At 34.3% G+C, this 21,864-nt stretch overlaps 13 protein-coding genes and 2 pseudogenes across 15 annotated transcripts, besides 5 other annotated features; 7 read left to right on the forward strand and 8 right to left on the reverse strand.

Moving 5' to 3' along the window:
- Nucleotides 1-228: 228 nt before the first annotated feature.
- TVAGG3_0859640 (intramolecular oxidoreductase activity, transposing S-S bonds) lies at nucleotides 229-1,660 on the reverse strand (the record flags this gene model as incomplete). Its single annotated transcript, XM_001308241.1, has 1 exon — nucleotides 237-1,613. One exon carries the CDS (start codon nucleotides 1,611-1,613, stop codon nucleotides 237-239), a length of 1,377 nt encoding a protein of 458 aa, XP_001308242.1.
- A 63-nt stretch (nucleotides 1,661-1,723) lies between these two features.
- On the reverse strand, nucleotides 1,724-2,563 carry TVAGG3_0859650 (syntaxin-16 family; the record flags this gene model as incomplete). Its single annotated transcript, XM_001308242.1, has 1 exon — nucleotides 1,873-2,556. One exon carries the CDS (start codon nucleotides 2,554-2,556, stop codon nucleotides 1,873-1,875), a length of 684 nt encoding a protein of 227 aa, XP_001308243.1.
- Nucleotides 2,564-2,864: 301 nt separating this feature from the next.
- Nucleotides 2,865-2,977: a mobile genetic element.
- Nucleotides 2,978-3,117: a mobile genetic element.
- Nucleotides 3,118-4,860: 1,743 nt separating this feature from the next.
- Nucleotides 4,861-5,078: a mobile genetic element.
- A 1,516-nt stretch (nucleotides 5,079-6,594) lies between these two features.
- Nucleotides 6,595-6,801: a mobile genetic element.
- Nucleotides 6,802-7,617: 816 nt separating this feature from the next.
- Nucleotides 7,618-21,864: part of a mobile genetic element that runs on past the window's edge.
- On the forward strand, nucleotides 7,901-8,719 carry TVAGG3_0859720 (phage tail repeat-like family; the record flags this gene model as incomplete). The annotated part of the gene is made up of 1 exon (XM_051249656.1): nucleotides 7,901-8,719. One exon carries the CDS (start codon nucleotides 7,901-7,903, stop codon nucleotides 8,717-8,719), a length of 819 nt encoding a protein of 272 aa, XP_051085131.1.
- On the forward strand, nucleotides 8,859-9,221 carry TVAGG3_0859730 (uncharacterized protein; the record flags this gene model as incomplete). Its single annotated transcript, XM_001308243.1, has 1 exon — nucleotides 8,859-9,221. The coding sequence occupies one exon, from the start codon at nucleotides 8,859-8,861 to the stop codon at nucleotides 9,219-9,221; it is 363 nt and encodes a 120-aa protein (XP_001308244.1).
- On the forward strand, nucleotides 9,240-9,482 carry TVAGG3_0859740 (serine threonine-protein phosphatase family; the record flags this gene model as incomplete). Its single annotated transcript, XM_001308244.1, has 1 exon — nucleotides 9,240-9,482. One exon carries the CDS (start codon nucleotides 9,240-9,242, stop codon nucleotides 9,480-9,482), a length of 243 nt encoding a protein of 80 aa, XP_001308245.1.
- TVAGG3_0859750 (uncharacterized protein) lies at nucleotides 9,487-9,813 on the reverse strand (the record flags this gene model as incomplete). Its single annotated transcript, XM_001308245.1, has 1 exon — nucleotides 9,487-9,813. The coding sequence occupies one exon, from the start codon at nucleotides 9,811-9,813 to the stop codon at nucleotides 9,487-9,489; it is 327 nt and encodes a 108-aa protein (XP_001308246.1).
- On the reverse strand, nucleotides 11,760-12,323 carry TVAGG3_0859760 (uncharacterized protein; the record flags this gene model as incomplete). Its single annotated transcript, XM_051249657.1, has 1 exon — nucleotides 11,760-12,323. The coding sequence occupies one exon, from the start codon at nucleotides 12,321-12,323 to the stop codon at nucleotides 11,760-11,762; it is 564 nt and encodes a 187-aa protein (XP_051085132.1).
- On the forward strand, nucleotides 12,735-13,037 carry TVAGG3_0859770 (uncharacterized protein; the record flags this gene model as incomplete). The annotated part of the gene is made up of 1 exon (XM_051249658.1): nucleotides 12,735-13,037. A coding segment is annotated over one exon (303 nt), but the record flags the coding sequence as incomplete, so codon positions are not given.
- Nucleotides 14,394-15,336, forward strand: TVAGG3_0859780 (annotated as a pseudogene). Its single transcript has one exon. A coding segment is annotated over exon 1 (943 nt).
- TVAGG3_0859790 (uncharacterized protein) lies at nucleotides 16,109-16,354 on the reverse strand (the record flags this gene model as incomplete). The annotated part of the gene is made up of 1 exon (XM_051249659.1): nucleotides 16,109-16,354. The coding sequence occupies one exon, from the start codon at nucleotides 16,352-16,354 to the stop codon at nucleotides 16,109-16,111; it is 246 nt and encodes an 81-aa protein (XP_051085134.1).
- On the forward strand, nucleotides 16,385-16,648 carry TVAGG3_0859800 (uncharacterized protein; the record flags this gene model as incomplete). The annotated part of the gene is made up of 1 exon (XM_051249660.1): nucleotides 16,385-16,648. One exon carries the CDS (start codon nucleotides 16,385-16,387, stop codon nucleotides 16,646-16,648), a length of 264 nt encoding a protein of 87 aa, XP_051085135.1.
- TVAGG3_0859810 (HNH endonuclease family) lies at nucleotides 16,699-17,385 on the reverse strand (the record flags this gene model as incomplete). Its single annotated transcript, XM_051249661.1, has 1 exon — nucleotides 16,699-17,385. The coding sequence occupies one exon, from the start codon at nucleotides 17,383-17,385 to the stop codon at nucleotides 16,699-16,701; it is 687 nt and encodes a 228-aa protein (XP_051085136.1).
- Nucleotides 18,644-19,258, forward strand: TVAGG3_0859820 (uncharacterized protein; the record flags this gene model as incomplete). The annotated part of the gene is made up of 1 exon (XM_051249662.1): nucleotides 18,644-19,258. One exon carries the CDS (start codon nucleotides 18,644-18,646, stop codon nucleotides 19,256-19,258), a length of 615 nt encoding a protein of 204 aa, XP_051085137.1.
- Nucleotides 19,287-19,487, reverse strand: TVAGG3_0859830 (uncharacterized protein; the record flags this gene model as incomplete). The annotated part of the gene is made up of 1 exon (XM_051249663.1): nucleotides 19,287-19,487. One exon carries the CDS (start codon nucleotides 19,485-19,487, stop codon nucleotides 19,287-19,289), a length of 201 nt encoding a protein of 66 aa, XP_051085138.1.
- Nucleotides 20,976-21,847, reverse strand: TVAGG3_0859840 (annotated as a pseudogene). The gene has a single exon. A coding segment is annotated over exon 1 (872 nt).

Raw genomic sequence — 21,864 nt, forward strand, 5'->3', positions numbered from 1 at the left:
TTGCGCCTCGGTGAATACCCTCTGAAAATAATGAAATAAATGAATTGAAATTTTTTGAATTGCAAATTTTTCGTGAAATGTTTTTGACAAATCGGATGAAATTACAATATAACAAACAAAAGGATAGAACGTCATATTTTCAAAAAATCAATGAACGATCATTTTTGTGAGCTTTTTTGAACACACACAAAATTGAGAGAAAATAGATTAAATAAATTAAAAATTAACGTTTAAACTTATAATTCCTTATTTTCAGCAGCTGGATCTTTTGCATCTGTAGTGTTAACAGGAGGTGGGAACTTATAAGCACCAGTTGTATTGAGGAATTGCAAAACACCATTGAAATCGCGATCTCCATCGAATTTCACTGGTTTTTCATTCTTCTTTCCTGCTGGCCATGCGAAGAATGTTGGATAACCATCAATATCGGGTATCTTGCCGAAGTCATTTGCTGTTCCGTCGAACCAATAAATGTTAATTGGCTTTCCAACGACGTAATCAGACATGTTTGCAAGAATTGGCTTAAACGCGCTGCAGTGTCCGCACCAAGGAGCTGTAACTGCAACATAGGTATCATTTGGATTGTCAAGAACGAGTTCTTTGAAGTTATTTGCAACAATTTCTTTGAATGTAGTGTTTTGCTCTTCAATTGGCTTGCTGATGAGTGTGAATGGCTCCTTTCCTGAAATAATTCTCTCGACAAAGGCGTCATAATAATCAACATCTGTTAAATTATGATCAAGAATTAACCAGCGGTTTCTGGTGATATTTGTTGAGTTAAAGATGACAAAGTATGGTTTCTTGGCTGGATTGAGTCTTGAATTGACTTCGTAAAAGTGTGAATATTGGCCATTGAGGAAGGCGAAATTGGCTGACTTGTTGTACTTGGAATAAAGGTTGGAGAGTGTATAATATGCATCGTTACCTTCTGAATCAGCAGTTTCGCCGTTTTCGTTTACGTTGAAAGCGATAAGATATGGCTTAGAAGAAATCTGTTCTGGAATTGGATCAATAAGCTTTGGAACAATCATTTCTTCATATGGCTTTGTCATAGGAAGTAATTGCTTGTCAGTTGGATTGTAAACATACAAGCCTTTTGGAATTTCTAATCCGAATTCACGAAGTAGGTGAGATGGAATAAGATTTGCATGTACTCCTTCAGGAGATTCAGGAGGTCTCTCCTCATAGTCAACTGCAACGAAAGAAGGTGATCTATCGAAGAATAATCTTCGAACTTCTTCAACACAATGGAAAAGTGTGTAATCAGATTGAAGAATTCTGGCTAAATACAAGGCGAACTCTCCGACAACGGGTGGTGGGTTTTTAATTTTGAGTGGTGTTTCGCCATGAAATGCTTGAAAACATGGCTGTGTTGTACAATAGTAAGAACTAGATAATTTATATGGAGCTGTTGCAAAACCAATGCGATCTTTATATTTGGAAATGCCATAATCCATAAAGTCTAAGATGTACTGATAATCTCCAAAAATAATTACGGAATGGTTATGCTTCTTGAAAAAAGACTGAATATTTTGCTTGTTTTGTAGTGTTTTCATATGCGCATTTCCTCCATATGGAATTTTAATGCGAGTTGCAAACAAAGAACACAACATTTATTTTTTTATGTTTTTAGAGTTCATATATATATCAATGTAATGCTTAAATTCTTATTATGAAAATCATGAAAACTAATAATTCCTTAATATTGGTCTGGAAACTTGGAATTAATTTGAGGGTTATTTTGTATTTCGTTCTAGAATCTGACTCAGTAAAAAAAAGACATAGTTCTCAACAAAGTAAATTAAAACGAGTTTTAAAACGAAATGAAATAATGCTATTTTTTACAATTGTACAATCAAATAGTTTCTATGATTATTTCTTCTTCTTAAGACCAACAGCAAGACCAACAATGATTGCAATTACAACAATAAATGCAATGACACCAATAAGTATATAAATAAGGCATTTTTGAGAAGCCTTCTGGTGTTCTTCAGCTTTCTCAAGGTCCTTATTACCTTCAACCATTTCTTCGTGAGCGTCTTCAATTGTATCGTCAATTCGGATGATTTGTTCATGCTGATCTTGAATTTTATTATTTAAGATAGTAGCTGCTTCATCGAGTGCCTTCATGTCTTCAACAATTTGCTCAGTCTCTCTGTTCAAATGTTCCATTTCTGCCGTATCACGATCAATTTGCTCTTGCCTTTGTCTTGCAGCATCATCTTGCTCGTTTACGTTATTATTTTGTTGTTCTTCACTTTGTCCCTGTTGCTGCGATTCTGATTGGGCAAGCTTTTCCTCGATTTCTCCTTTCATGTCGGCATATTCACTGCTTAACTGATCATATTTATCAGCGACTTCAGGGCTTGCATTTGGTATTTGAGGAGCGATTCTTGCAGAGAGTTGTTCAAGATTTTTCATATTGGCTTTGATAGCGTTTCTTTTTCTATGATCCGAGATGTTGTTGAGATCATCCTTAATGGCATTGAAACGATTCTCATAAGTGTTAACGAGATCAGAAACATTTTGAGTGTTGCCTTTGGGTCTTAAAGCCATCAGAATTATTACTTTTTCCTAATAAATTCAATGACCGATTTTTGAGAGAAAACAGAAATAATTATCTATTTATTGCTTATAATAATATTTTTTAAAATAACTTTTTCTGAAATTTATTCACAAAAAAAAGTCTTCACTGACTTTTCAATGCTTGATTAAAAGGTTCCCATAAAATCAAGCTAATCATTGAAAGCAGATGAAGACTAGTAATTACCTCAGACTATTTCAGAGAATTGAGCCTGAGTTCAATTCTCTGAAATAGTCTGAGGTAATTTGCTAAATTTATTGTCTAGTTTTTCTCATTTTAAGGGTACGCTTACGCCCCTATGACACGGCCTTCAATCCAGATGTTTAAGGTTAATTTTCAACGACGCTTCACGCCAGTTGCCAGAATTTTGAATTAAAGCCAGATGGGCTTAAGGGTGCCCTATAACGATAATGTAAACATCACAAAATTAACCTTATTAGAACTCGAATGAATGGATTATCCAGATTCTAGTTCTCAATATAATAGCCTTAAAAGTGCTTTTCTGAGGGTGGTCTATCGTCTATAGGGCACCCTTAAGTGCAGCCTTAATTAGATTTGCTCGAATTTTTTATTTGTGAAAATCATTTGATTCTAATCACATACTTTGTTTTGCAAATGGAGAGTATTTCAATGTATTTCTCAGCGAGAATAACATTTCAAGATCTTTTAGAAGAGACAATTATTATATTTAAGGCATTTTTGTCCGATTTACAGTATAAGGTTAATATTTCCATTCATTATCTTTAAAAAGGTACTATCATGTCAAATCTATTAAATGATAGTGGTTAAGATGGAAGATAGAATGTACAAATATAATATATACTACACAGAGAAAATAAAAACTGCCTGCATGATTTCGAGTTAGAATGCACTGAAATATCCAAAATTAAAAATTTATTCCAATTGAGTCATTTGAGAGCCTCTCAAAATTTTTGCAACTCAATTGGAATAAATTTGAATTTATACATTCAATACAAACACTTTTTAAATGAAATTTAAAAAGTGGTTGTATTGAATTAGTATAAATTTATTTTTAATTGACTGATTGATAAATGCAGTTTCATTTCGAATTATATTACATAATGCAATGGGTGCTGATTTAACACCCAAACAAAACTTTTTTTCATATTACATACCTCAAATAAGTTAAAATCTAAAAAATTATCATTAAAAATTCTTGTCGTAAAGGTAATAGGTGAGCAATACTTTTAATCAAAAACAAAGGATATTTTAAGCAAGCATAATGATTTATTTGTGGATTCACTTTCAGTTTCTCGAGAAATGCTATACACGAATTTTTAGAATATTTTAGTGTGCTTGCATATATAGATGTGGTGATGATATGTGCTGTATTCCAAGGAGATTTGATTAACAGTTTTTGAGATTTGAAATAATGGATTGTAACATACTGATTTTCTGGCTGGTAATATGCTTTCTGATTATGCCTATATGATTGCAATGGTCTTTTATCAAAAATGAGTTTGAAAATAATTTCGAATTATCTTCATATTTTTTTCGTCAAATCGTGAAAAACAAACAACAACATCTATTTATTCTGATCTTTAAAATACTTATCTGATAATATCTAAAGCAGATTTTCAATAGATAATCGCTTAGAGCTGTTTCAAACACCTCATATTTTTGAAAATTTAAAAGTACATTTAATACATTTAATTGATTAAAACCAGCAGTATTGGTTTCTGATGATATTCCTTTGCCATCATAATTTCAAATAATTTCTAAAAGGTAGTCCAGTGATATGAAATTGGAAACTTCAATAACGATAAATTATTTGAATAATTTTCGAGGTATTAATCATAATGTAAAGCTTATCTGATGAAAATTATCAAAGTGAAAGCATAAATCACAAATAATTTCAATAAGATTTTGAATTTTAATAGAATTAATAGTTAACTCATAAAATTCTTTCTCAGGCCATACTAATTCTATTTATCTTATTTATTTGAAAATTTAATTTTGATCGATCACTCGAATGAATTTAAATTGAAAGGAAATTTAACTTCCGATAAAACAATAAAAAGACTCGGTTTTGATATTTTTATAAAAAATAACATTAGAAATAAATAATGGATATTTTAATGATAGTTAATTTACATAAATCTTGGAGAGAGGAATATACATTGGATAATTTTTGAAAAAATTCCAGGTTTTATTAAAGGTAATTGCCATAAAAACTTATCATATAAGCACAGTTAAAATAATCTTATTCATTAAACATCATAACTCCAAAGACAAGGAAATTTTTTCTGAATTTCGGGTCATTATTGATTTTGTAATTTAATCGTCGTCGTTATCGATTTTGTAATTTAATCGTTATCGTCTTTTTCTAAACGTGCATTTTTTGCTTTCGGAGCTATTGAACATACATTGGCCCTTACCAGCAATTGAAAACTATTTTTCATTATCAACAATTACATTACTCCGAGTTATTCATCAATCAATGAAAATCGATATATAGTCCATACTTCAATTTACAATATTGGCAAGTCCAATTTCACTTGGCATATTTAACTCATATAGAAAAACCAGTTGGAATCGGCAAAATTATCTTTAATTCCATACATAAGAAAAAAAAATTATAAAGTTCTTCAATAATAGCAAACTAATAGTTTAAATAGATTTACAAGTATCGCCCATCTACTTTTGATATAATTCACATATTAAATGTAGAAAACTGGTTTAAAATAAATATTTCAAAAGTTCGAAAACGATTTATGAAAAAATAATGTGATGACATTTACTAAATTTGCTCTGTATTAAAGTATCGATGATAGAAAGAGCATATTTTGTAAATATTTCAAAAATATTTAAGGACTTCGACTTTAGCATCACATAAATATGTTATTTTCTATATTAAAACGTAATTTTGGTGGTCTTAGAATAGAAAAATATGCAATATTCGTGGAGATAATGAGGGTTCTTAAACATGTTCTTAAAAATAAATAAAATAATACAAATCTTTATTCAATCTTTTGATATTGTTGGTCCTCTCTTTGTGAAAATACTTAACTTCAAAGAGTATTATGTTTTACCTAGTGAGGACCTTAAGTTTGCAAAAACATAATAAAAGTAAAATAAAAAAGATCGGATTTATCACAAAACTTTGAGTATTATAGGATTTAATATATTTTCTTAGTAGATTATATGATTTAGTTTCTTAAAATCTAAAGTATTTCTTGAGGAAAATATAAATTGAAATTCAAAAAGTAAAAAAAATGTAAACAAATCAAATTTTAAATGGACCAAATGTTGATTTTTCATTCGTTTTCTCATTATCGAAAAAAATTTGGAAAGCTAAGAAGTCAATAACAAGTTATATAATACAACAAAACCCACATCGGATATGTTTTCATCAAATAGTCTCCTAGATTTGTTATGAAATTAAAATATCATGATATTTTAAGGGCTTTTGATTTCAATATTAGAATTATTCAGTTATGTCGTGCTAATATCAATTGCTTTATACAATTAATCGTTTACAAGCTGCAAAAATCGAACAATAATTTGACTTTGTAAAAAAAGTGCGTCATTTTTATTCGTTATACTTACAAAATGTAAACATTACGAGAAACATTTACATTTGTAAATGTAACAAGTAAAGTTGTATCGCATAATTTGACTTTGTAAAAAAAGTGCGTCATTTTTATTCGTTATACTTACAAAATGTAAACATTACGAGAAACATTTACATTTGTAAATGTAACAAGTAAATACATCAGATTTAAATTGTAAATGTAGTTTATCTCTCTCATCTCCTTTTTAAAAGGTATTACATACATACGAACGCATGGGTCACTCAATAATTAGCGTGATAATAATTGAGGATAGACTGTAATCGTAATTTTATTTTTGGACTTATATTTCGACATTTTGAAGTCGCTTGAAAGTCTTGCAAATGATTAAATTTGGAAAATTTGACCTAAGTCTGCATTATTTTGATGACTTAAACAATTCTATAAATCTGTTTTCCTAAAAATTTAAAAAGATATAATTTCAATTTCCCTAAATTTATGTAATTCATATATCACCAAAATATTTGGACTGCATTTCGTTTGTCTGCACCTAATTAAAGTCTAAATACCAATTAATTTTGGAGTTGCATTGCTTTTAATGTAAAAATGCACGTTTAGAAAAAGACGATAACGATTAAATTACAAAATCGATAACGACGACGATTAAATTACAAAATCGATAACCTCTCCTGAATTTCAATATAAAGACTAATATCAACCAATATAATAAAGAGATTTCGACATATTCAATGAAAAGCATAGAGTTACAGAGTAATTTCAAAGGTTTTCAATATTTTTGTTGATGATTATCACCATTTGCAGATCAAGAACTTTAGATTAAGACATAAAGAATCGAACAAGATTGACTAACGAAAATTGATCATTAATTTTGAATAAATTACTTTTAAATAAGAACCATAGGGCCCATGCTAATTGTATTAAAATCAGATTTTATAAAAATTTTCAGGATAGGCATTTTCATATGAAATAACATACAAATATTGCTATTTTACTAACTAACGATTGATTTGAATTTCTTCAATAATCCATTATTTACAATTTGATGTTATATCATGTATTAAATTCAATCATAAAACATATTTTAAAAGTTAAATTGCAAAAAGAATAAATCTAACATGTCAAAATTCAATGAAACAGAATTCTAATCAAAAATAATTTTGAGAAAATAATAAGCTAATTCAGCAAAATGAATATTGGATAAGTTATTTATATAAGAAGATTGATTAACGTTAATATTCGAATTGTAAAAAACCATTCAAAATTTCAATCTATAGTAATTGGTTTGAATTACTTTCCATTGAATTATGCTTATATATTTTGGAATATTTTATAGAAATTATTTAAAATTCATTTTGAATACTTTCAATCCTGTTTTCAACACCGAGACAAAAAATATTACTGTTATAATACACATATTAGAAATATCATAATTTTAATTTTTTTTGGAATTTCAATTGAAATTTGAACAAATCAAGCATTAAAAAAAAAAAAAAAAAAAAAAAGGTAGTGGGGCTTCCAGGCACTTCGTGCCCTCTAGCCCCGAAGATGTTTAGTATAAATGAAGTTTTTATTCGGAAAATTGTTAGTCTTCTGGTGTGAATTCGGAGGACTCTTCTTCTTCCTCCATTGCTTCTGGGAAGAAGCCTTCTTCTGGGTCGAAAACATTATATAATGTGTCGCTTTTCACAAATTATATATGTTTTCATGCTTTGTCATTTTTCTGTCACTTTTCGGGTAAAAACATTTTTATTATTATATATAAATGAATTTTACAAAACCACCGTTACCGTTCTTTGGAAATAAGAGTAAATGTAAAGATATTATATTGAGAGAACTTAAGAAACTACCGAATGGTCTAACATTTGTAGATTTGTTCGGTGGAAGTTTCTATATATCCCATTTGTGCCATATAATATTCCCAGACTCAAAGATTATATGCAATGACTTCGACAACTATATGGACCGTCTCAAACATATTCCAGACACAAACAATATATTGAAAGAGTTAAAAGAAAAGATACCTATAGGTAAGATGGAACGTATACCATTAGATAAGAAAAATATTGTGAGAGAGGTTTTGAAAAAAGCAGAATATATAGACTGGGATAGTATATCTGCTAGACTATTATATAGTGGTGCTATAAGAGTTCATGACATTGAAACACTTATGTCAAAAGTTTTATATCTTAACTATACAAATGTTTTCAAAGAGGACATAGAAAAATATATTGAGGGTATAGAGTTTGTGAGATGTCATTGGACAGAGTTGTATGAAAAATATAAAGACAAGGAAAATGTTTTCTTTATAGTGGACCCGCCGTTCTATAACACATGGGATTTTCAATACCAAGTAGACTGGACTTTGAGAGACTCTTTAGAAACTTTAGACGTTTTACATAACCATCCATGCTTTTACTTTACATCCGATAAAAGTGGTTTGGAAACCGTTATGAGATGGTTAGAGGACATACATGACTATGAGTTTAGATATGACAAGATAGAATATGAGAGAGGTCCTATAAACTGGAGAAAGTGTCATAACAAAGAAATTTTATTAGTAAGTAAATGTGGTTTGAAATAGGACTACTTGTTTTAGGTTTTTTCCATTGTGTCATTTATTTCTTTGACGTGGCAGAAAAGTACAGAGAATATGAAGATGAACCAATGCCTGCAAATGTTCAGTATATGTACTCGTAAGAGATATTTTTATCTAATATTAAATGGACGCACAGAACTTAGCGAATGCACAGCAACCTGGACAACCAAACCCAGAGAATATTCCAAATGAAGTTAGAATACAAACTGCAATGGCAAACTATGGTCAAGTGCCAACAGATGTACAAATGCAAACTGCCATGTCAAATGACGCTGCGTTAGGTTTGCCACCATGGTATGCAAATATGAGATGGAAAGAGTTTTATACAAACCCTGAAGTGGGATATAAACAACTTTATGCAGATGACGCGAACACAGGAGTTGACCCAGAATATGTTTTCTACCAGAGGAGAAACAGAATGTATGAGCTCCAGTTAAAGAATGCTATGGAACTCAACAGGAAACGTAAGAGACTAGGCGGACATTAGATTTTTACATATAGTAAAATGGGTTTCTTCAGTAGTATTGGAAACTTCTTTCGAAATGTTGGAAGAGGTATATGGAATGGAATAAAAACCGTAGGAAGAGGAATTTGGAACGGTGTCAAAAATATTGGTAAAAGGGTAGGTCAGTTCGTTGGTATTATACCTAAAGACCCTGAACCAGAAGAACAAGCTCCTGTTATACAACAGCCTGAACCTGCACCACAGTCTAGTTGGCAACCAAATCCAACACCTCAACCGTATTAAAAAATTATATTTTTACCGTTCGATAGTAGTTGTATATGAAACTAAGTTCTAAGTAAAACGCATGGTATAATGGAATTATTCTTTTTCTTCCATCTGTAGTAAACCATACTTGAAAGTCTGAAATACTTCCACTTGGTGGTTCGTATAATTTTGTAGGTTTTTCGTAAAAGTCATTCATCAGACATAAGAAAGAGTTTTGCGCACCAGAAAATGAAGCATGAACAATAATAGCATCTGGGTCGAAAATATTTTCATATGTTCCATTAGGGTTTTCGACTTCATAAAAGTCTGGGTGTACTGGATATGCTGCAGGCTGATTTAACATCCTCATAAATCTATACCATGCCAAGTTGTTATATTTTGTAGAAATATAAACGTTTTCTCCAAGGTCTTCTATTTTATTGATTTTAACAGTTGCATTTTTCCTGTCATAAATAATATCGAGATGGTATTCTCCTTCGTCAATGTTATACTGGTTTGCATATTCGAGATAGATGTCGTTTATTTTTTCTTGAAAAGCTTGAAGAGTTGTTTCTAAGTTTACAAGCAAACTAACTTGTAAAAGTTTTCCCTGTTCAAATTTCTCATACGTATGTTTTTCTTTGTTATAGTATCGAACTTCAAAACCGACCGTAAATGGGAAACCATGTATGGCTTCTGAAATGAACTTCATTCTACTACGAAAGCCAATAGCTTTTGTGACAGATGGGTCTCTTAGCCATCTTAATGGGTAGTCAAAACGATAGCCTTCATGATTTACGGTCTCTGTCTCAAACTTTTGACCGACATTAGTAAAAAGTTCATCTAATGGTTTAGTTGTAGCAACTCTTGAATTTTCTTTTTCTATTGGAAGCATATTTTATCTAGAATAAAAATGTCGAAAGATATTGCTTCCATGAGAGAAATACAACACAACCGACAACTCATTATGCAAGCTCTAAATAAGAACACAACAAACTTTTCAAACTATTCTAAGATATCTGAGTCATTGAAAGAAGGAAACTTAAAACTGACATTAAACCCAATGACAGATGAGTTTCTGTTTCAAGACAATAAGAACCATACTGTCTGTATAAATCCAACAAAAGGAACTTTAAACGAGAAACCTATAAATGAACTTCTTTTGAAAGCAGATGTTGACAACAAAGCTGACAAAGAATATGTAGACGATGCAATAGCAAAAAGAAGAAAGAGCTAACAATGCTTATGCAACAAAAGAACATACTCATCCTGAACTAGCAGACAAAACATATGTTGACAATAAAATGTCAAGTGAAGTGACAAGAGCTGAAAACGAATATTCTAAAAAGACTCATACACATTCTATATCTGAAATAACAGACTTAAACGTTAGCCTTGAAAATAAGGTAGATAAGGGACTTATGGCTAGTGTGTTAGTGAAGAAGGCGGATAAGGAATATGTGGATGAAAAAGATAAAGAAATTATAGAAAGGGTTGACTGGTACCATGAACGGACATCGAAGATTTTAAAAACTAAAGCCGATACAGGATGGGTTTCAGGATGTTTAGACCTTAAAGCAGATAAAACTTATGTTAACGATGAGTTAGAGAAGAAAGCAGATAAGAACCATACACATACAAGTTTTACAACTGTTGCTATAGAAAGTATTGAAGGAACGGTTGAAGAAACTGGTGGGGATGCATTATATTGTAAACCTCCTAACTTTCCACAAGGTTTAACATCGGATGACGACATAACGACGATGAGAAACATTAGATGTAAAGATGTTTATGTCATGAAGGATGAACATAATATTAAATTCACTGCTCAAGATTTATATGACAAGAAAGCAGACAAAACAGAGCTTCAAACATTAAAGACAGAAATACTTCAAACATTATATCCTATAGGCTCTATTTATACGTCAATGAACTCTACCAGACCAGAAACAGTTCTGGGTTTTGGAACTTGGACTCAAATAGTCGACAGTTTTTGTATTGTGCAAACTCTTCAAAGGAAACAGGTGGAAGTAAAACGATTTCAGGTGAAAATTTACCTGCACACAGTCACTACATAGATTTAAGTACATCTCAAGCAGGTTTGCATAGTCATAGATTTTGGGATTGGTCAGGAATGACAAAAGGTAAAGGATATGATGTTAAAGAGGACGTTAAGTTTGCTATAAATTGTTACTGGAATAACACTGAGGGAGGAGGAATCCATACACATCGCGTTTCAGGATATACGCAAACAACGGGACAAAGTAAAGAATACATGCCACCTTACATGACAGTTTACGCATGGTATAGAAATGCTTAGTCGTCATTTTCAACTTCTTTAGCATATTCGTCAGGAGTTGTCTTATATTTGTTAGGAACTGTCTTTGAAAGTATACCACCTTGAACTTTGACAAGTTTGAAACGAGGTCTGACAATAGTAGTTTTATCTTCTGCTTGCAGTGTGTACATTTTGCCATGTTTGCCTAAAACTTCATAATATTCTCTTGTATACTTTCTTCTATTTTTACGAACACGAATGTGAGTACCTGTCGGGTTCCCATTGTTGTCATAGTCAATAGTATTTTCATATGGGTCGCGTTTAGGTATTTCTATTTTTACTTTGTCACCTTTCTGAAGTTTGAAGCCCGGCATTCTTTCTTGTTTGTCTCTTTTGACTAAATTATTAAATATATAGTCTTTCTCTAAGTCAGGGTTGTTTTTCATTTCTTCGGGGGAGTGGTTTCCCAAACCTTTTTGTTTACGGCTATTGTAAATATTTAAAACTTGTCTCATCTTTGCCATGGAGAAGTGTCTATATTTGTCGTCATATGACATTTCATTTGCTTCACCACCTTGTGGTTGGTTTAAGTCTCTTAACATTTTTATACAACCGTCAATGACACCAAGAGCAGAATGGTTTTGGTCGACAATGAAATATTGGTTTACATTTTTTGAACGCAGATAGTTTTTACATCATCTGATTTGAAAGAACTTTCACAGTCAGATGTCAGTTTTGTTGGATGGTATTTGTCAACGAATATTGTCAAAGCAGTTTTCACATCTAAAATATTTTTGGACCATAATGGTATGGCTTCACAGTATCTTGTGTTTTGACCGACAAATATTAGCCAGTATGGTGGTCCATCTGTTCTAACTCTCGGAATGTTTTCCAAGATATCCATAAACCAAGCATTTGGTGTTGAACTAAAGATTTTTATCATGAGTGCTTTCTTTGTTGCCTTAGAAACATAGGGTCCTTGTTTGGATTCGTCATTTTTTAACCCATAAGAAATGGGTTTATTTGGCGCATTAGCAGGAGTCGCATCTAGATTTTTGCCCGCAGTGGGAACAATAGCCAGAGGTGCATTTGGAATTGGAAGGAAGATTTTGAGTACATTAGGTATACTTAAAGAGAAAGCACAACCTATTATACAAACTGTACAGAAAGGTTGGGATGTAGCACGAGATGCAACAAATCTTATTCCAAATCCTGAAACAAGAGGAAAAGTTCAAGGATGGATGGACAATGTAGGAAGACAAGCAGGAAACTATTATAACAAAGCAAATGACTACTATAACCAAGCAGGACACTATATGGACCAAGGTGAAAGATTCTTTAACAGAGGATATAACCATGCACAACAATGGGTAAACAATAACCAACCTCAACCGCCTCAAACGTGGGGAATGTAAAGTTTTTTACTGAGATGAAATGAACAATACAGCATTGAGACAAATGGGTTCAAGATGGATTTGTCGGCTTCCAGCAGTTACACAACGTGTTTGTCAAGTTCTTCCTATACCTCAGGAAGTTTTAGACCGACTTAAAAACAACAACAACCAGTTGAAAACAAACCAAACTAAAATTTTTTACTGAGATGAAATGACCGAAGAAGTTGAAACGGTAGATTTGACACCACAAACAAAAAGTTCAGAACCATTGTCAAAACCTGTCAAAGAACTTACAGATGAAGAAAAATTCAATAATAGAAAGTGCCAGGTCTGGAAATACAAACCCTAACTACAAAGTCACTTTTCATAGAAATGGAACGGCAAGTATCTCAAAAAGAAACAGACTCTCACAAATAAAATATTGAAGTCTGAAGGAGCTTTCGAGACAACAGATGGAAAAGTTTACTTCACTGACCAACAGTTCATTATAGAACATCTCATTGACTTAGAGTCGAAATATTCTAAACTTTACAACAAACACAAAAAGTTGAAAGGAAAACAAAAACAAATGGCATATGATATTTATGAAGATGTTGACGACACAACTGTTCCTGCAAGTGAGTAAAGTCAGAGGAACCGAAAAGTGACGAAAAACCGATAGAAGAAGAAAAACCAAAAACTGAAGATAAACCAAAACCAAAGTTTAGTTTCCAAACTAAACCAAGTCAACCTTCATTAGCTGGTATGGGTTGGCGTCAAAGACTTATGGCAGCAGGCGGTTATGTAAAGTAAAGAAAAAAACATTTTTTTATTTTTATAAAAATGCCCCCATATAGAATGGATAGAAAATCTGCTAGAATAAAAGCAGAGTTACAAAGATATGGTTGGAGAGTTTCGAAGAAGTTTAAATATAAGAAAGGAAGACCCATAAAAGTCTATGACAAATGGCTGGTCTTCGCTACGAAATGGATTTGGAAACAGCACGTGCAAATTATCCAAACAGACTAGAGAGGTTAGAAGAAGAACGTCTTATGGACATGCCTTTCGATGTTAGTGAACCTCAAGTTGAAGGACACGACGGCTTTGCCAGATTCTACTGGAAACATGACGAACAATTGCATCCTTTGAGAAGGAAAAAAGGTAGTGCAGAGGATGGTCATGCTCCCATGGAAAGAACAAGATATGCATATGAGAAAGTACCGTGAAGTTAGAAGTCAAATTACATCTGGTCGAACCTTTACAGTAAACTTTGACGAAGGAAAGAACAAAGAAGGCTTCATGGGAGTACTTGCTGCAATTCAAGACGGAAATAAGAAAGGACACAATCTCAGATTGACCATAACAGATTTGGATGGTCACATTTACTATGCACATGGCAATGACAACAGCTGCAAAACTTCTTGACGCTTTCAAGACTACAAAGAGAGAACAAATGGTTGACTCCGACTCAGACATTTTGAATGCAATTGAAGGAATTGCAAGTGTCAAGTTCGAATGGTACCAACCTAACCCTCAAGCAGTCAGACAACATGCTGGATACTTCCCCTTCATAAATAAGTCTGACATTGACTTGACAAGGTATGGAATTTACAATTCAATTGAAACAATTGTCAATGAACCTTGTATTCTTACATGTCTCAGGAACTCTGGTCTTGTTACAGAAGAGAAGATGAAGTATCTTGAGTCATGTGTGAAGACAAGGTACATTCTCAGAGGTCAATTGGCAAAAATTGCACCGTTGGCAAATGTCAATATCCGAGTCAACATACCTACAGCTAAAGGTTCTTCACATGACGACTATGTTGTTGAGTTCAATTTACCATGGTTGAAGATTGTAATTGTCCACAACCACTTCATGTTGAACGAAAGTCTTACAAACCCATTGTTCGGAAAAGGCAAGTGCAACATTGTCAGAGCTGTAAACATTCTTTTCGAGAAAGGTTTGTTGGAACCAATTCCAGATGACAAGCTGACAGAAACTTTTGTACCAAAAGACGAAACAAACTTTTCACTGTTAGCAAGACCAAAAGTTGTTCCAGACAAAGTTCTAGTACAAAAGAAGTACACAATTCCACAAGGAGTTGGATTGTTCGGATACCAACCTGAACCAGAAGAACTTCCAATGAGGTTGCAAGAACTTCAAGATGCTATAAACAAACTTCCATTGAGACATCCAATTGACGTCAAATTGTATTGGAGAGCATCTGAGTTAGGTCAGAAGGTTTTATATGAAACAGGTTGCTTCGACGATGTTTATGAGATAACAGGAGAAGTTTCTCAGAAGATAAGAGACTCACTTGAATTTCCACAAACTGGACCAATTGGTTGCGACAAGTTCGACTCAGATGAAAAGATATACTATGTCGACCTTAACGCTGCATACATGAGGTTTGTCCAATATATTCCGACTGGAATTCCAAACGAAGATGGTGAGTTCCCGGAAGGAACTATACAGTTGGAAAAGTCATACAACAACTGTATGATATTAGGAAAGCTTCAAACCCCAAACTTGCAATGACACTCAAATTGCTTATGAATTCGACATGGGGATATTCCATTAAGAAACCTCAAGAGATGAAGAGTAAACATTATGAGAAGGTCGACAACTTTGTTGAAAGGTTTTCTCCTTTTGTTTTGAAAGTACGAATTCACTCAAGGTCAAAGTGGCTTAGTAACCACATTAAACCTATTGTCGAACATTGGTCTTACCCTCAGTTCGCAAAGGCAGTCCTTGACAACTACAACAAATTCTTCTCCGAAGTCAAATCGAAAGTTGTGGTTTACTATGAGAACATTGACGCACTCATGACGAACGAAGAAGGGTACAACAAACTCATTGAAATGGGTTTAGTCGGTGAAGATGGGTCAATTCAAATTGGACAAAATTTTCACCGAAGTTCATGTCCTCTCCAAGCGTAAGTACTGGGGCATACTTGAAGACGGCACAGAAATAAAACATTGCATGAAATAAAAAATTTTTATTCGAATTTGAATTAAAATGTGGGAATTCTTGGGAACGGGAAAGGCTTATTTACTTGAGGAACAGGTAAAGGTGGTGGAGGTGGAGGTGGTGGCAACCAGTCCATTTTATATTCCTTCCTAGCTAATTTCCGTTTAATTTCATGGTCGCCCTCGGAGTCTTTGAATCGGACAGGTCGAGTTACACCATTCTTGGTCTCAAACTCATATATAACCTGTTTGTCTGTATTTTCGTCGACTATGGCACGAGACACAAACATTGACCAAACGGACAAAAAGTGTCATTTCGGATGGTCACGCAGCCAATCGCATTCGAGCACTTCGAAGAAGCCTTACTTTCCAAGGGAGAGGGTGTCTGGTGCAAGGCAGAGGTCATGAAACTCTACGAGCAGTACATCCTCAATGCCTGGGAGGACAAATCGTCCTTGGATTGGCAATTCTACCAACTCCTCTGGGACGACCTCCTACGCAACTGGGATAACGAAAGAGCCCAATTCAAAGGTCGGGAACTAATTTTGCAAATTACCCTTAATTTAACATACTTATCCAAATAAACACCTAAATTTACTTGGGGTTTCCCCCTAAAATAAAATTTTTTTTACTCTTAGAACCACTCGAGGTTCTCCTTACGGTTGTTGAGCTTGTCACCGTCAATGTGTCTGACCTTCGTCTTCTTGCCTGGATTTGGAACCCATTGAATTGCGACAAGCTTGCCCATGGAGATTGAACCGCGATTCCGAAGGTTAAGGTTCAAGTGTCCCAAGTTGTTGAGGACTGGGGTAAGAACCTTGCCTGTCTCCTTGTTGCGGATTTGGTATGGGTAGGGTTGGGAAATTTCGTAAGCGTCATCGACAACAAGGGTTGACCAAACTTCCTTTTCTTCGTGTTTCTCTTCTTCTTCTTCCTCTTCTTCCTCTTCTTTGATAATACCTTCGGCAATTCTGTGTTCACGAAGTACGGTGTTGCATGTTCTGTCCTTTCCGAGTACCTTCCAGATGGCGTCTATCTCTTCGAAGAAACGGTAGATGAGTCGGGCAAGGTTTTGGTTCTCTATGTTGTATTGGCGCAAGGTTTCCGCGAAATCGTTCAGGACTTTCTTATTGGAAGCTTGGTTCGTGAGGACATTGGCTTTGAGATTGGTTATCTCTTCCATAAGACTACTTTGGAGAGTCTTAATGGTGTTTGACAGATGAGCGTTCAATTGGGCAATTTGAATTTGAACTGGGCGCTTTTCTGGCAACCTTGAAAGGACATCTTCCATTGAGTTTGGCTTCGGTGCTTGTTCGGACATCGAAAAAATGAAGTAGTTTGAGAATGGCGGTTTTACTTCAAAAAGCTTGTTATGACAGTTATGTCATACAACAAGTTTAAAATAATATCTTGTTCTTCTTCTGAACGTTTGTTGTCTCTTCGATAAAAGTTTGAACATGAGAACCAAAAAACGTTTTTTGAGAATTGCGGAAGAGTTCAGGCAAACGTTCATATTCTGGATATGTTGGGAGCAGTTCAAAACATCTGAGCTGACTTTCGGACAAAATTGGGACAATGTCAGAAAATTCATCTTTGGTCGGACTGCTTGAAGGTAAGTCCCTTACATGTAAGTAGCTCTGGTAAAGTCTTCACATTTCTGCTAACTTTTGGAGTATAGCTTCGTAGTTTAGAAGTTTTAATTTTAATTGTCTTATTCCACTCTTGACATCTAAACGGTAACTATCCATGAGGTCAAGAGTAGCTTTGGTAGCTTTAAGTGGAGCTATCTGTTCCTTGACCTCTGCAATTTTGGTTGCAATTGTGATTTGAGCTCCTTCAAGTTCGCCGTCTATGTCGTTCTCAACGCCTTCAACCATGGCTTGAAACTCTTCATCGGTCCATTGAGATTGGTGTGGGACGAATTTAACTTGCTTCATTCAAAAAATGAAAAAAAATGTTTTTACTCAAAACGTTAAGGTTGACTGAACTGGTTGGATGTCGCCTTCACAGGTTATGTAGAACGGCTGACCCGAGAAGTTAAGGAGAGACTGAATTGCCAATTTCATATGGGGTAGGGGGTTCTCCTTGTTTGGTATTTTTATCCAAGGACGTTTGTTTAGGAACTTAACAAGAGCTTCTCTTTTGGCGTCCTTTATGCCATCGAAAGGAGTGTTTTCTGGTATTTGAATTGGAATTCCAGTCGAAGTCTCGAGATTCAAGACAGCCCTTCCAGAAATAGCGGTGAACTTGACCTTGGGCTTCATTACCCTGCGCAAGTACTGCTTAACAACTTCATTTATCTCTATAAGGTAAATTGCCTCGTCAAATCCTTCTGGTATTCCGAGTCCTTCCATCCGACAGGAAAATATTTTCCCGACAACTGGAAAAAATTTTCCGGACAAAGGGAAAAATTTTTCCTTCCGACAGGAAGAACTCTTCCAGTTGTCCGTCCGTAAACCATTCAAATTTTCGAAAATTGAGAACTTTTTGGTCGAACTTCAGGAAAAATTTTTCCTTCCGACAAGAAAAGTTTTTCCTTCCGACAGGAAAATATTTTCCATCCGACAGGACACAAACGAATGTCCGACGTTCCTCTTCCTGAATGCCTTCCAAAGCCAGAAGAACCGAAAGCTGCAGAACCACAACAGTCTCCTCAGCAACCTCAGTTCCAGCAAGTCCCTCCACCAAATTACTACCAATTTCCATCTCAAGGTTACTACCAATTTCCACCTCAAGGTTACTACCCACCACAAGGCTTCCCGAACTACCCTCCTCCTCAGCCTATGCCTTACTTCCCCAACCCTTGGATGTTCCAGCAAGCTCCACCCCAGCAATTCCAATTCCAATCTCAATCGAAGAGAGACCAAGACTTCGAAGAAGGTCTGAACCGCTTACGCAAAGAGTATGCTACAGCTCCAATGGAAGACGACAGGCTTTCAGTCTCTTCCCTCAAATCGACCGATTCGACTCGTACCACAGATTCAGTTCGTGACCGTGAAGACTACCTCAAGCAGTCTGAGAGACTCTTCATCCTACAATCATTTACAGTTGGAGCTCTCAAGAACATGCGCAATTACGAAGGTCAGACACCAGCTGGAGACCGCAAAACAGACGTACTCGCAAGAGCCGTCCAGCTCGTCAAAACAAAGACTGAGATAGTCGACTTCATTCTTGCAGCTTGCCCATACAAGTAAAAAAATAAACAATTACGAGTTAAACTTTTTACTCTTTCTTTTCTGAGTTGTTTAGAGCTGGTTTCTCTTGTAGAAACCTTTCGTACTCTTCCATGGTCATGCAATTGCGAATTTGGTACGCAATTCCAGGTTCGTTGTTTTTGAACCTTATGTATGTAACGCTTCCATCCTCCTCAGGGAAGTAAGCTGCTAACATCTGACCAAGTTTTCTCGGTGACTCGGAGCTCATTAAAAATGTCACTTTTTAAACGTTAAGTTTTTAGTCTTATTTTACCCTTTGTTTACCCTTTGTTTGTCAAGGTAGTATTGGAGTGCAATTTCTCCAAATTCTCTGTGTCGGAGTTCTTCAGCATTTTCCAAGGTGTACCTGGAGAACTCAAAGAAGTTGTCAAGAAGATACTGCCATGCTGCTCTTCTGAGTTCGTCGGTATTTTGGAAGTGTTGCACCTTCGAGTCTTCGGACATGAAAAAATGACACTTTTTCTATTAAACCGTTTTGGCATTTCTCATGAGTGAGTATAGTTCTGCCGAACCATTGGAAGAGAAGAAGTACCCTTGCTGGCAAAAGACAAAAATAGTTGCCTTAGTTGTCATTGCAATTGTACTCGTAATTGAATTCATTGTACTTCTCTTCACGTACATAAAACTCAGCAATGGTATTTGCTTTAAGAAGCTACCATCTTACTAAGACTAAACACTTAGATTTTTCAAGCTTGACTTTTTACAATTTGAATTTTGTTGCTGAATTCAGTAAAAATAATGTTTTAGGGTAGAAGAGTGAGATCTAACCCATTTTTCACCTGTTCTACCCTCATGAATTTTCATGAATTTTCCCGAAATAAAAAATAAGTTATTTTTATTTTTTTTATTTTTTTATCCGGAATATAAAGACAGATATGTCAACAACCGAGAACACAACAACAGTTATAGTCCATGAAGCTATAAATGAAGAATACGAGTACATACAGTTTAACAAACAATTGCGTCTAATTCGTTCGGTCAAAGACGATATGTACCAAATGCAAAGTATTTTGACTGCATGTTTTGCTCCAGATACCAAACACGCAGACGATTGGTTCAAAAAACCGAAGCACACAAGAACTTTTGAGTGAAATTTCTCTAGACCGAGAATTCTCGGTCTTGCATAAAACACATGAAAATCGTAAAAATTTGCCAATAAATTTAAGAGGATATTATGTACATAGACTTCTTGTAAATGCTGTTGCAATGTGGGCTTCGCCTCGTTATGCTTGGTATATTTACAGACTTCTTGACGAAATTCATAGACAAGAACGTGAAGAGCTAGAGAACAAGCTTGAAGCAAAAGACAAAAGCATTCAGAAAAGAATACCACGTTCGGTACCAAAAGGAAAGGAAAAGAACTATAAGTATATGATTTATACTGAAGAGATGGAAAATGAAGAAGACAGAGATATGGTTATGTTGCATTTAGTCAGAAGAAACAACAAAAGCTTTTACGACCTTGCTAAGATTTACAAATCTGACAGAAATTGGTTCTATCGCGAAAACTTACCGATTTCAATGACCCCAAATGAAGATGTGAAACAAATAGTTCAAGATACGTTACCTCAAACACACTATGATATTAAAGGTTGTACAATTCTTACCTTCAAAGAAGATTTGCCATTGTTAAAGGAAAAAATAACAGAGTATTTTGACAACTTCAAACAAGCAGAGTAAATGAACTCTTTATTTTTCAAGCTTGACTTTTTACAATTTGAACTTTGTTTGCGTAGATATGAATTCTGAAAGAAGTATGAGGGTCTTGTATGACTTTGTACTTCTCCCATAGTTCATGTCTGTCAAACTTACCTGCCATGGACTCTTTCATAAGTTCCATGAAATCGTCTTCGGACAATCCGGGGAAAAGTATAATGTCAGTAAGTATTCTTTTAACATCCTTACTTAAACTCTTTGCTGTCTGTACACAAATGACAACTGAGATGTTAAAGTGTCTGAGCTTCTTAAGAATTCGACACATATCTTGTTCTCTGTTCTTTAACAAAGGATGAGAAGCAAAGTCATCTAAGATAAGAAGACATCTATGAGGGTAAGTCTTCCAATCGTAAGATTGCAATTTCTTCGAAATGTATTCTATCTCTTTCTGTTTGTTTCTGAAGTGTTTCTTCTCTAATATTCTCTGCATTTCCTCATTTGGGTCTTTAAACTTAGAATTTATATACTCATTTATAGCATTATACTTCAAAACTCTTCTTTGGTACTTCTTTATCCAATCTAACAACTCAGAGTCTTTTATACATACTAACTTAGACTTCTTTATAATATCTTTGAACGAATTGACGGTTTGGTCAAATTGGACCAGAAGTACTACAAATAACACTAACTCATAGAATGGGTTCTTCTCATCTAGTTCTTGTTGTTGTGCAGCCATTTTAAGATAAGTGAAAGTCTTACCCGACCCAGGTGGTGCAATTAGACCTGTTATACCATTCTGAGCAAATAAGAACTTGTCATGTATAGGTTTTATCTGAGCATTTTCTAACTTCCTCTTGTTCTTGTTTAAAACATTCTCAAATTTTTGTCAATGTCAGCAAACTTTTTTTCTAACATATTTTTAGAAAAAT

Source organism: Trichomonas vaginalis, chromosome VI (genome assembly GCF_026262505.1).
Source record: "Trichomonas vaginalis G3 chromosome VI, whole genome shotgun sequence".
In the NCBI taxonomy this organism is placed as follows: Eukaryota; Parabasalia; order Trichomonadida; family Trichomonadidae; genus Trichomonas; species Trichomonas vaginalis.